The sequence below is a fragment of the Cucurbita maxima genome, unplaced genomic scaffold (genome assembly GCF_002738345.1).
Source record: "Cucurbita maxima cultivar Rimu unplaced genomic scaffold, Cmax_1.0 Cma_Scf00005, whole genome shotgun sequence".
Classification (NCBI taxonomy): Eukaryota; Viridiplantae; Streptophyta; class Magnoliopsida; order Cucurbitales; family Cucurbitaceae; genus Cucurbita; species Cucurbita maxima.
This window is the reverse complement of record NW_019272021.1, coordinates 4,222,469-4,233,294: the sequence shown is the minus strand read 5'-3', so window position 1 is coordinate 4,233,294 and position 10,826 is coordinate 4,222,469. Positions and strand designations below refer to the sequence as shown.

Genomic DNA, 10,826 nt, shown 5'->3' with positions numbered 1-10,826 from the left:
ATGAATGCTTTGTTTCACTCTCCAATTATCGTGGGATCTCATAATCCACCCCCTTAGAGCCCAACGTCTTCGTTCGCACACCGCATGATGTCTGGCTTTGGTACCATTTATAACCGCCTAAGACCACTGTTAGCAGATATTTTCCGCTTTAGCTCGTTGCATATTGTTGTCAGCCTCACGATTTTAATATATGTATACTAGGGAGAGGTTTCTCGCCCGATGTCTGGCTTTGATACCATTCGTAACCATTCAAGCCCACCACTAGCAGATATTGTCTACTCTAACCCATTGCGTATCGCCGTCAACTTCACAATGTTAATACAGTATACTAGGGCAAAGTTTCCACACTCTTGTAAGAAATACTTTGTTCCCCTCTCCAACCAATACGACACCCCTCGTTCCCCTCTTTGACCGATATGGTATCTCACATAAATAGAGTAGGTGACATCAACTAGAAACACTATGTAGAAATATAATTCAAAATTAGCGAAAGGAAAGAAGTCAACAATCAACTCGAATATAGAGCCAAAACTAGTTTAGACATAATCCTTTGACTCCACTTTATTTGTAACGACCCGAAATTTCAAAAGTCTCGGGCAACGAATCGTTACTCAGTGACGACAAAAATGAAAAAGGTAAAATTTAAAATAGTAATGAAAATCTTATTTTCATAGAAAGTCAGGAAGAGATCACTTAAATACATGGAAGGGCAGGATTTAAAGGCAAAGCACAAAGAAAGACTACAGACTCAAATGTGATGAGATTCTCTATAGCCAACAACCCACGTGCCTCCACCTCGACTGCTACATCAAACTCCACCTGAAAAGAAAGTTGAAGTAGCAGGAATGAGTATATAAAATATACTCAGTAAGCAGCTTGCTGGTAGTTCGTATTTCTTAGTTAAGTCTTATTGATCTTGTTCATCGTTTAATATCTTACTCTTTTGGGGATTTGTCCCGTTCGAATAGGATCTGTCTAGACCAGACCCTAAATTTTCTCATTCTAGTTTCTCTTGGTTCATGGTCCTATCTGGACATCTAGCCCTCGGAACACTCTTAAGTTCTCTAGGTCACTAGGCTTATTGTCTCTACTAGTCTCTCTTCTTCATCATCCAATCTCAAGGACCTCGAGGCGCAACCTCGATACTCAAGGTTCATGCATTTTAGGAATCGACCAACTCTCAAGTGTACTATTGTAGACCCCTGTCACTCGTGACAGGTTCACTTAAAGAAACTAACTGGCAAGCTTCCTATGAGTCCCTACAAAGTAGCATCATCAATAAAATGACCAGTTCTATAGTTACACGGACCCCTGACAATCGAGTCAAGTTCACGATTAGAGGTTACTTGGCGAACCCCTAATCGTCCCCAGATAACCGCTAACTCATATGCATGAACAATAAATCTCGACCAACTCTAATGTACCAATGTGGACCCCTGCCACTCGTGACAGGTTCACTCATAGGAAATTAACTGGCAAACTTCCCATAAGTCCCCACAAAGTCCTCTCAAGAATAAAATGACCAGTTCTATAGCTACGCGGACCCCTAACAATCGAGTCAAGTTTACGATTAGAGGTTCGTTGGCGAACCCCTAATTGTCCCCGGATAACTGCTAACTCATAGGCATGAGCAATATCTCTTGACCAACTCTAATGTACCAATGTGGACCCGTTCACTAATAGAAAGTTAACTAGCAAACTTCCTATAAGTCCCCACAAGGTACCATCAACAATAAAATGACCAGTTCTATGGTTACGCAGACCCCTGACAATCGAGTCAGGTTTACGGTTAGGGGTTAGTTGGCGAACCCCTAATCGTCCCTGGATAACCACTAACTCATAGGCATAAGCAATATCTCTTGACCAACTCTAATGTACCAATGTAGACCCCCGTGACAGGTTCACTAATAGAAAGTTAACTGACAAACTTCCTATAAGTCCCCACAAGGTACCATCAACAAAAAAAAAAAATGGCCAGTTCTATGGTTACGTGGACCCCTGACAATCGAGTCAGGTTTACGGTTAGGGGTTAGTTGGCAAACCTCTAATCGTCCCCAGATAACCACTAATACTGTAACGTGCGTGACGGAGGCATAACTTAATGATCTAATCATGGAAAGCTAGTCATGAATCTTAAGGTAGTTGCATACGCAAAGTTTCAACAAACAAACTCATTCTATGCTCAAACTTCTAAAACATACTTCTTATACCATAATTTCATATATACAATGAGCATAACTAAATCCAAGGTTCCGAGGTGCCACTTACCTGAAACACTTACGTTTTTTGTTCGGATTTGTGTCTTAGTTCCAAAATTTGCCGAACTCCTCAGATAATTCCACTGCATGCTCACCGTCGCCTCTCCCTCTGATTCGTTTCCGACGCCCACAATCCTCAAATCTCATAGATCCAAAGTGATATCTCGATTCCCTGTTCCCTTCCACCCTTTTCGACTCTTTTTCTCCACTAACCTCAAACTACAAGCCTCGACGATGGAAGTCCTCAAACTTTTCCCCTAATCGATCAGATGGCGCTTGTGGGTCTCAATCGCGAGGTTTCCGGCCGACGTGGACTCGCAACGAGTTCTCCCAATGGTTGGTCTCCGAGAGTTCGTGAGCTCCTCCTCCATTTCCGACGTCTCTCCAACCCTCTTCTTCTGCCCTCGAAAAGTCCTTGAAAATGGGCTACTCCACAGTCTTTTGTTGCCTGCGGTTTTTCGGCGGTGGCAGGGCAGAGTCCACCTGCCACACGCTTTCTTTCTTTCTATTATTTTATTTTATTATTATTATTTATTTTACTTTTTATCCGATGGGTATTACATTATTATTGTTACAACGTGCTATAGTCAATTCAGCTCAAACCATAATTTAGTTAACAATCTAAATAGCAGCCAATTCAGCACAAGCTCTTGAACATACATCAATTTTAGATATCAATAGACATATGAACAAGCAAAACAGGTAAATATTAACATTTAGAGAAGGAGATTGAACCTGCTATCTCTTAGCATCCACCAATTTCTTTTTATACAACTTCAACAATCCAGGAATCAGCTTCTTATGAGGGTCGATGAATTTGTCTAAGAATCGGTTTTCAGCAGACTCAAACAAAAAAGGAAGATTCACATCTTTCTTAATCAAACCCTTTGACAGCAAAACTTGATAAACAGAGCCTCTTGGCACAATCCTCTTCTTTAAACTAAGTGAAATCAGAGCAGGTCGCTTTGCAATGTATGAAGGTTCACATCCAAGCTTGTTCACAAAGAAATCCATTACACCATTGATCTTGTCCTCGGAAGCCATCATACACCATGGATGCCTTCGAAAAGCGAAGAGAATCTCTTCTTCAGGCCATCCCCATTTCTTGTAAACTTCAACTTTTTTTCTCCATGTAGATTTGCTCATTGCTCGCATGGCAAAAACAGCGAGAACAAAATTCAGTCGCAGAGGATTGAATCCCATTTCCTTAACTTCCTCCACAATCTCCTTGAATCGGACATTGTTTATCAAGAACACTCGTGGTTGGTACTGAAGAATGGTTGCAATTTTGGAATCAGGGACTCCAATTTGTATCAGAGTTTCAACATTTGGACGAGCATAAATTTGGAGATCCCAAGTGAGAATACCTAAAAACCGTTTTATGGATGCGATAGTCTTCTCCTCAGTTTGAAGTAGCGCTTGAATGTAATCAAAAGCTGGAATGATTTTTCTGTCTAAACTTCGCGTTAAAATCGAAGGAAAACCACACACTAATTTGGCAATCTCGGGGGAAGAAAGGCCTTTCGATTGAAAGAACAACAATTTTGGCAATAGCGTCTTTTCGGGGTTCGCGGAAAGAACTTGAGGGAATTTCTTGACAAGCTCAGATATCTGTGTTTTTGAGAATCCATGATTCTCAAAGAACACGATTACAGGCTTCTCATTGTTCTCTGGCTTGACAGAATTAGAATCCGGCGATGCAGATTTTAGAGATGATGCGATCCCAGAAGAAGTCGATGAGTATCTGAGAGATTTGAACGGACTTTCAGAAAATCCGTGAGCAAAGACTGATGATGGCTGCCTGACTACAATGATCCGACGAAGCAACAACATGACTGTGAAAACTCTATGGAGCAGAAAACCTGCTTCCTCTTGAGAAGACGAATCGGAGAAACACGAATGCCTCGCAAGAGTAACGAATAATGAAAACGGGAGGCGGAGGAATGACAGCGAGCGGCGGGAAAGGGCGAATGCCTCGCAAGAGTATCGAATAATGAAAATGGGAGGCGGAGGAGCGACAGCGAGCGGCGGGGTAGGGGAAAAATGGGAGGCGGAGGAGCGACAGCGAGCGGCGGGGTAGGGGAAAAATGGGAGGCGGAGGAGTGACAACGAGCGGCGGGAAGGGGATTATGAGAGAATGGCTGCTGGAAAGAATAGGAGGCGGGTTAGGGTTTCAAGGGTAAATTACATTTTAAAACATAAGCATATATACGATCATGAAGACTAAATTTAAGATTAATTGATTTTTTAAAAAAATTAAAATGTAATTGCCATATACTAAGTTGAATTTATTTAAATATTATTTATTTTTAATTTTAATTTATAGCTAGGTCAGCCAAATTTAAATAGTTGAACGAAAAAAATTTAAAAAATTAAAAAATTAAAAAATTAAAAAATTAAAATGATATATAAATTACATTTGGTACCAATTTTTTTTTGTGCAGTACAATAGTTTTGAAGTTTCGCGGTTATGCCCCTCAAATTCCATCGTTCTGCATCTTCTTCCTTCTCTTTGGCTTCATTCTTGTCGACACTCTGGATTTCGTGGCCGTCTTCTTCTTCATTGATTGGTTACTCCACCACTTGAGTTCATGCTCGCACTGTTTGTTTTATGTTCAGGACCTAGACGTGCTTTGACGGGGAGCAGCCATTTGAAAATCGGTAATAATCTCGTTTTTTGCATCTATCTAGGGCTGTTTGTTGACGACGAACATTTTTTTTTCTCCTTAATTTTATGTGGATTTTGTTTCTGAGTGAATTGAGCAAGATTTGTATTTCGTTTTCTTCTTGATGTTACATATCTGTAACTCGGTTGAGAATTGAGATCATTTTGCTGATACGGTTTTATCTATGTTCTCTCAAATTCTCTTATTCTTTTTCTTCAATTACTGGAATCTGGAGTGTTATCGCAATTCAAGTGTTGATTTTTTCGTTTCATTCCGGTGTGTTCGTTTTCAGCTAACATGCATTGGGTTACTTTTGACGAATTCGTGTTTCATCGCTACTCCGGTTGCAACGGTTTTCTTTTGAGTTCATTCATGTCGAGCAGGGGAAAAAGGCGATTTTGTTTGAAATATTGCTTTGTTTCTTCTAGGCATTGTTTTTCTATTTCGAGTTTTTGTGTGCTGGATGATTCGGTAAAGGAAACAACTGCTGATTTTTCTTTCGTAAATCAGCTGCTTTATTTTTCTCGTTTAAACTCGTGCTTTCACGAATAACTGTTCTCGCTCTAAAAGTATGGTTTCTATGAAGAGGATTTTCGGTGAATGTAAGTGCCGGACTGGTACTTCAATGGATATTAAATCAGTGTGATAAAACATGTCTATAGTGGACTTGATGCTCCTGAACTTCAACCACGTCATAACAGACACTAGTGCTTATATGTGTGTTCAGATTGGTAAAGCTCATGGCCCCGTCAAGAAAGTCCAGAAGTGTTAATAAGCGGTTATCTTCTGCTAATGAGGCCTTCTCAAGTAAATACGTGGAAGATGCTAGCAAAAGCAAGCAGAAGGTATGTATGTTCGTGATGGAGGATGACTTATGCAAGATTTATTTGGTCTTTCGACTTTCCATTTGTCTATATATGAGAAAGTATGATGTTTCATAGTTTCAATTTATAACTTAAGTTGCTATTTTGGTCCTGTTACAGGCTATCTTGAAGTAAGTTGCACAGTGTCAGTCTAACTATTATCATAGTTTTCTTGCTGTTAAAGGCTAAATGTCTAAATCACGACCATATTCATATTTACCGATTGTACGGTTGTTAATGTAATGTAAACTCCATTTTCCTTTCTTCTATTTTTTTTCTTTTAAATTTTCATCAGTACATCATACTTAGTATGAAATCTAATCTGGAGTCTATGCGACCATTGATTAATGTTGTCTTAAAATTCTCACTGTGAAAGGAACAGAACACAATAAGTTTGGTTCAGGGAAGTTTTGTAGCCATCTTCTAACCATCTTCTGATTATTTGCAGAAGAGGAAATTTGCTGACCTGTTAGGGCCTCAATGGAGCAAGGATGAGGTTGAGCAGTTCTATGAAGCATATCGTAAATACGGAAAAGATTGGAAGAAGGTTAGTACCAATCTATGGAATGACTATGATAATGATGTTCAAGTGCTGCGAGCCAGTGAATTTCTTTGGCACAGCAGACTTGAGCTGTGTATCTTTAAGTATCGTGTCTCAAAATCATGCAATACTTTCTTTTAAAGTTTCAAAATGAGCTTATACTGTAATTTTTTCGTAGATGTTAATTGTAATTTGCTCCTGTAGTTGCACCTCATTCTTCAGTCTTAAACAAGTACTAGTTCTGTATTTGGGTTGAAACATTTTTGTCTGGTACTTCGCAGGTAGCTGCTGCAGTAAGGAACCGTTCTACAGAAATGGTCGAGGCCCTTTTCACCATGAATAGGGTAGAGGAAGTCAATCCCTTTTATTTTTGTATTGCTACGAATCTTTATATACAAATGGCTTTTCTGGTTAAGTATCCCGTAAACTTGTCCGTCGTATTCCTAGTATCAGGGACCTATATTTTGTTAGTTGTATTCATAGCATACAATCCCATTTACTTCTCTAAATTTATTATCTAATCGTAATGGCACCACTGCACCTTCATGTGTTTCACGTGCAATCGCTGATCTCTATTATTGCATACTTTAGGTCTTGAAAATTTTTAGTTGTCATGTACTATTGAGTTTTCTTATATCTGATCAGAGATCCTTTTAGTCCTTGGCCACTTTGATTGTTGTAGCTCTTTTGAAGTTTCACTTACCTAACACAATCTAAATTGGTACTAGATTTATCTTTTCACCATTCCCGAATCATTGTACTTTCTGAAATTCTGGGTTTTGAATTACCTGGCTTTCAAATTGATCGAAAAACTTAAATACTTGAGATTTGGCAATGTCAACACAGTGACACTATCTTGTTATTGTGGTTTTTCTATGCATATTTATTTCAGGCCTATTTATCACTTCCAGAGGGCACTGCTTCAGTTGTTGGGTTAATTGCAATGATGACTGATCACTACAGTGTACTGGTAAGATGTCTGTTCTATCTGTGGGTTCTTTTCTCCCCTTCTTTCTTCTCTTCACCCCACTTTTTTTTTTTTTGTAACAGATCAAATTATTTACTCAATTGAAAATCTTTATTTCATCAATATAAGTTTTGGTTTCCTCAATATGTTATTTTGGCAATATAAAACTTATTTACCACTGATTCTATCATCCTTTACGTGGTCACATACAGGAAAACAGTAAAATGTCGGTCTAGAAGCAAATGCATGTTGTGGCGTTCGTTTTTGTTTTTCTTTTTTTTTAAAGCTAATATGCACCAATAAAAACGATGTAAAAGAGGCTTATGAAGACCTTTTAATCTACAATGCTTTTAAGATTACATAAATGCTCCTGCAAAAAAAAAAAAAAAAAAGAAGAAGAAGAAGAAGAAGAAAGAAACAATGCACTATATAAGGATGCTCTTCAATAGGATCTTATTGATATAAAATCATCAGCAAGCATGGGGAGGAATCATTTGTTTGGTTTGCACTTGCAGATTTTCCCTCCTCGAATAGCTCAGGAAGTCCTCATGACCCTACTGCTTTACTAAAAGTAATCCTTCTTTTAGACTGACATAATAAAGAACCGAAATATACACTGAAGACAGGAAGTGGGAAGGAAATGGATAAACTTTAGAAGGCCTTTTTCCTTTTATTGATTGGAACATATTTTGGGTGGGTTCCTTCCTTTACTCTCTCAAGGCTTCTTTCCCAGCCTTAATCATGGCGACAGAGTATTGAAGTTTGGAAATTCTGTAAAGGTTTCTTGCTAGACCAAGTTTCATCATATCCAACTATTTGATTAAAAATGTGGAACCTCAAAGTGGGAAAGGAAGTGAAGTTTTTCATGTGGACCTTTTCCCACGCTAGAATCAACACATCGATGAATTGATGAAATTTAGTGAGGGAACATTAGCATCTCTCTCCGGCCCTCCTCCTATTGGTTTGTGCTGTGAAATAGCACAAAAGTTAGAATTAATCTCCCTTAAGTACTTTGTGTTCCTTTTCTGTATTGGGTTCTGGAAATATTTATCAAGCTCACGTGGGACCTGAAAACATTGAAGTATCTTTCCATTCATTGGTTATATATGAAATATAGAAATAGGATTGTTGATGTAGCTTGTATTTCTTCTGCAATATTCGGTTCATTGTATTTTGTTTCTGTATCAGCATATTGAATTTACATGGAAGCTACTTAGTATTGTAAGGCTATTGTTGAGGTCATAGGGCTGTCTTTATGGCTCTTCTGAGGTCTAAAATTGATAGATAAATTGCCAGAGAGACAGTGAAAGTGAACAAGAAAGCAATGAGAATTCTGGAGCAAGAAGAAAACCTCAAAAGCGACTGCGTGGAAAGTCACAAAATAACAACTCTAAAGGATTGGATCCACATTTTGGAGATGCTTCACAATCACAGTCATTTCCAACAAATTATGGCTGCCTGTCATTGTTGAAGAAGAGGCGTTCTGGTAGGAAATGTCCCAATTTCTCTCTTAGGTGATTTAGGTTTTCTTACTTGTCCTTCATTCTATATCTTAATCTGTGGAGGTGCAATTATTGTATGTTGTTTTATTTTTGGGCACTTGGATGGTAATTTCTGGAGTATTTAACTTCAAAAATCATTTACGGGAAATTGCAGTCATTACACTGTCTGTTATTTAACTTTTAAAATCATTTATGGGAAATTTCTGTCATGTTATCGGATTTGAGTTAGTGATGTTAATGTGGATGGTGTTAGGTATTAAACCACATGCTGTTGGGAAACGAACTCCACGCGTTCCTGTATCATATTCTTATGACAAAGATAGTAGAGAGAGGTTTCTTTCACCCTCAAGGCACAATAGCAAGACAAGGGTTGATGATCCAAATGATGATGATGTTGCTCATGAGATAGCTTTAGTTTTAACAGAGGCTTCACAACGAGATGGTTCTCCACAACTTTCACAAACACCAAATCCAAAAATTGAAGGTCATGTACTTTCACCTACCCGAAATGACAGGATGGTAATGATTCATAGCTCTTAGACACATGCTATTGCTTTCTTTACTATTATTTTGAACATGTAAAGTGATCAACTGATAAGTTGGATATTCAGCAAAGTGAATCAGGCATGATGAATACGAAGTTTCGATGTAGTGAAATGGATGAAGGTGGTTGCGAATTAAGCTTAGGAAGCACTGGTGCTGATAATGCGGACTATGACCTGGGGAAAAATTCTCGTGAGATTCAGAGAAAGGGTAAAAGGTACCATGGAAAGAAGCCAGAAGTTGAAGAAAGTATGTACAACCACTTGGATGACATCAAGGAAGCTTGTAGTGGGACTGAAGAGGGACAAAAATCAGGCAGTTTGAGGGGAAAACTTGAAACTGCGGATTTGGATGTAAAATCTGTGAGATCCTCTTTTAAAGGTCCGAGGAAAAGAAGTAAGAAAGCTCTATTTGGAGGTAAGCTGAAAGATATATCTGAATTGGGTTGTCGACCCTTCTTTTTTAGTTTGTATTTATCTGTTTTATTACTTATTTGAGGAGGGTGAATTATTAACTGAGCTATTGTTCTTGATTAAAGTTGTGTCTATTTTCCTTCCTTTTCAATGGTGCATATTCGCTTATGTATGGGATGGTTATGTGAGTTGTGAAAGGGACGGGGGATTATAACTGGAATTTGAATTCTTTGTTCAATTTTTAAAGTAGTTTTTATTTGGTCTGGTGGTCAGTGCATTCCTGTTTTCAGAAGCTTTAACAATTTATGGTTTAGTTGCAGCATTAGCACTCTTGGATACCGAGTTTATTTTAAAATTACTTTATTTGTCACGTCTCATTAGAAGTACTTGGGCCTTTTTTGCTGACTTTTTCATATAAACAAGAAATTAATTGATGGTTAAAGTACGGAATTTTTTTCAAGAATGGAAAGTTCAAATGTCCTATTTCTGCTATTTTTAATTTGAAAACGTGAATTTATATGGTTTTATTTTAAGATGCTGCTTCTAGCCACTATTTCATTAGATATTCAAATGCATGCATGCATTTTTATCTTTCTATTTTTTTGACCTTGTCATAACCGGAGAAGCAAGACTATGTTCATATCTGCATTCTTGTGGTTGTTTTCTGTTCAGATGAATGTTCAGCATTTGATGCACTGCAAACTTTAGCTGATTTGTCTCTAATGATGCCTGACGCAAATGCTGAGACTGGTAAAAGTTATTCTTCAATTAAAATTTATTTTTTAGGTTTGTCTCATGAAAGCTAATTATATGACGAGTCTTGGTTTATTTATTTAATTATTATTAAAAAAAAAAATTGGTTGTCAACAATTGTTCATCACTTTATGCGTTTCTCTAAGTTGCATGTTTTCCTCTGTCTTCTCTCTTTATAATACTAATGGGGGAAAGCTTACAGAAAGGTAGTATATGAAACTGATTTTCTCGAAATATGAAGAAAATGTGATATTGGCAGTCATAAAAATTCAGTAAATAGCGTGCCAGCAAGAGAAAAAAAAAAAAAAAAAAAATCAGTA

At 37.9% G+C, this 10,826-nt stretch overlaps 2 protein-coding genes across 5 annotated transcripts in view; one reads left to right on the top strand and one right to left on the bottom strand.

Moving 5' to 3' along the window:
* Window positions 1–641: 641 nt before the first annotated feature.
* The window catches only part of LOC111479414, a 14,272-nt gene continuing 4,087 nt past the window's right edge, over window positions 642–10,826 (bottom strand). Inside the window, exons 2-3 of one of the 2 annotated variants that reach the window (XR_002717637.1) lie at window positions 2,269–2,661; window positions 642–819 (exon numbers count right to left, since the gene is read on the bottom strand). Coding sequence is in view for 1 of the 2 variants with exons in the window: in XM_023124065.1 (XP_022979833.1) it covers window positions 2,997–4,091 (1,095 nt within the window). In the remaining variant the exon portion in view is untranslated. Of the gene's footprint in view, window positions 820–2,268; window positions 2,662–2,993; window positions 4,438–10,826 lie in introns of those variants that run through there. The other variant, XM_023124065.1, reaches the window with a different exon arrangement.
* LOC111479325 (protein ALWAYS EARLY 3-like) overlaps window positions 4,703–10,826 on the top strand; it is a 14,486-nt gene continuing 8,362 nt past the window's right edge. The window contains exons 1-9 of one of the 3 annotated variants that reach the window (XM_023123906.1): window positions 4,703–4,919; window positions 5,652–5,769; window positions 6,236–6,334; window positions 6,610–6,672; window positions 7,221–7,298; window positions 8,592–8,781; window positions 9,051–9,316; window positions 9,409–9,757; window positions 10,426–10,503. In XM_023123906.1, coding sequence (XP_022979674.1) covers window positions 5,665–5,769; window positions 6,236–6,334; window positions 6,610–6,672; window positions 7,221–7,298; window positions 8,592–8,781; window positions 9,051–9,316; window positions 9,409–9,757; window positions 10,426–10,503 — 1,228 coding nt within the window. In that variant the 5' untranslated portion in view covers window positions 4,703–4,919; window positions 5,652–5,664. Of the gene's footprint in view, window positions 4,920–5,651; window positions 5,770–6,235; window positions 6,335–6,609; window positions 6,673–7,220; window positions 7,299–8,579; window positions 8,782–9,050; window positions 9,317–9,408; window positions 9,758–10,425; window positions 10,504–10,826 lie in introns of all 3 variants that reach the window. The other 2 variants (XM_023123905.1, XM_023123907.1) reach the window with 2 other exon arrangements.